The sequence below is a fragment of the Myotis lucifugus genome, unplaced genomic scaffold, assembly GCF_000147115.1.
Source record: "Myotis lucifugus unplaced genomic scaffold, Myoluc2.0 scaffold_124, whole genome shotgun sequence".
In the NCBI taxonomy this organism is placed as follows: Eukaryota; Metazoa; Chordata; class Mammalia; order Chiroptera; family Vespertilionidae; genus Myotis; species Myotis lucifugus.
The window spans coordinates 1830893-1832542 of NW_005871172.1; the positions used below are offsets into that span (position 1 = coordinate 1830893).

At 50.1% G+C, this 1650-nt stretch overlaps 1 protein-coding gene across 1 annotated transcript in view; it reads right to left on the reverse strand.

Moving 5' to 3' along the window:
* The window catches only part of OTOG (otogelin), a 73953-nt gene extending 72355 nt beyond the window's left edge, over window positions 1-1598 (reverse strand). Inside the window, 2 exon segments of the mRNA XM_023758160.1 lie at window positions 143-242; window positions 1564-1598. Of these exon segments, the coding sequence (XP_023613928.1) occupies window positions 143-242; window positions 1564-1598 (135 nt within the window).
* Window positions 1599-1650: the final 52 nt, after the last annotated feature.

Genomic DNA, 1650 nt, shown 5'->3' on the forward strand with positions numbered 1-1650 from the left:
GACAGGACTGCCCAGGTCATTACCATAATTTAGGCGCTGGAGGAAGATCAGCTTTAGCCCTTCTTGTACTGGCTGCCCCTCCCAGGGGAGGTTGGAGTCAGAGCTCTCAGCCCTAAGTCTTTCCCTCGAACGAGGAGGCAGCCTGTGCAGAGATCCCTGGCTCAGGATCCAGGTCCCGCAAGCCCCTTATGCCAGAGACCTAAGATGTTAGTATGTGTCCTCCCACTCTTTTCACAGAGGTCCTGCGACATGCCCCTCAGTGGTCGGTGTTCAGGGTCCTAGCCTGTGCTCCCACCGCTTTCCACTACAGCCTCCTGAGTCCGCCCCCCCCCCCCCCCTCGCCACACACACTCCAGTTTGAGCAGCTCAGGAAATGTTAACTTAATAACAGAAGTGCCTCACACTCCCATCCTGTTGCTCCCATCAAGGCCAGACTTTGACCAAATTTTGTAAACAAGGTACACTTCCCATCCAGGAGGGAATTGAAAATGGAAATTTGGACCTGAGAGCCTTGGGAACCTGGGCATCATTCACGTGTCCAACTAAGTGTTGGAACACCAACTAGATGCCAGGCCTTGGAGATGATGATTTGGGCCCGAGGAGACCTCTGAACGGGGGTATAGATTTGGGATACATTCATTCATTCAGCCATTCAACTAAGTTGGTGAGCATCCATCCCTCATCACACATTGTTCTGGGATGAGGGCGGTAAATAAAGCACAGGGGGTTTGAAGCCATGGGCGTAGATGGAAGGGGAACAGGAGAGAGCCAAGGATGGAGCCTGGTAGGGCATGGGCGAAGGAAGGGTTGTCTCCGAGAAAGCTTGAAAAGGAACATGCATGGGGGAGGAGAACCAGGACTGGGCGCTATCCTCAAACCAAGAGGGAAGCATTATAAGAAGGAGTTTGTGGGGGAGGCAGTCATGTAAAAGGATTGGGGTGCCAGTGGACCCCATTCCCTCTTATAAGGGCATTTGCCACCTTGCCTGGATTCTAAACATGGCTATATGATACAGTAATGAAATGTAGAGAATCAACAAAGAAAATTGGAGAGGAATGTATTTCGTGTGTCTTTCCTGGACCTTTGGAAATCCCACAAGTTTTTCCCTTTTATCTCTGACTAACTAGTTACTACTAAGGCAAGATCGTGGATAACATTTTAAGGTTCTTCTCCGGGAGGGATTTACATCTTAAACTAGGCAAATAAAAATAGTCTGCTGGCAAAACTTCAGCTATTGCAAAGGAGGTGGTCTTTAGGTGCTCCTGAAGTTACAATGTTAAGTGTTTCCCTGATTTGGGCTGCTGTCCACCTCCTGTTGCCTTAACACGGTTAGAGCCAACTGCTCAGACTTCACCCAGGCCAAGGAAGTCCCATATTGAAAAGTCCCCCTTCCCCCCCTTCCACATGTTTTATTGCTACAATCCTGGCCCCCTTTTTCTTTCCAGTCTGCCGGAGGCTGGGTCCTTCCTTCTTTTTCCCCATTACTAGACCTGGAGTTGAGCAAATTTTGGTTGAATTAAATCCCATGAACCAGGGGGGGTCTCAGCATTGGGTTAAGTTCACCCGTAAATCCGCTTGTCATTGCTAGGCCCTTCCATGTTTCAGTGAATGTGTGTGTGTGTGTGGGGGGGGGGGGGCGGGGGCCGTGTT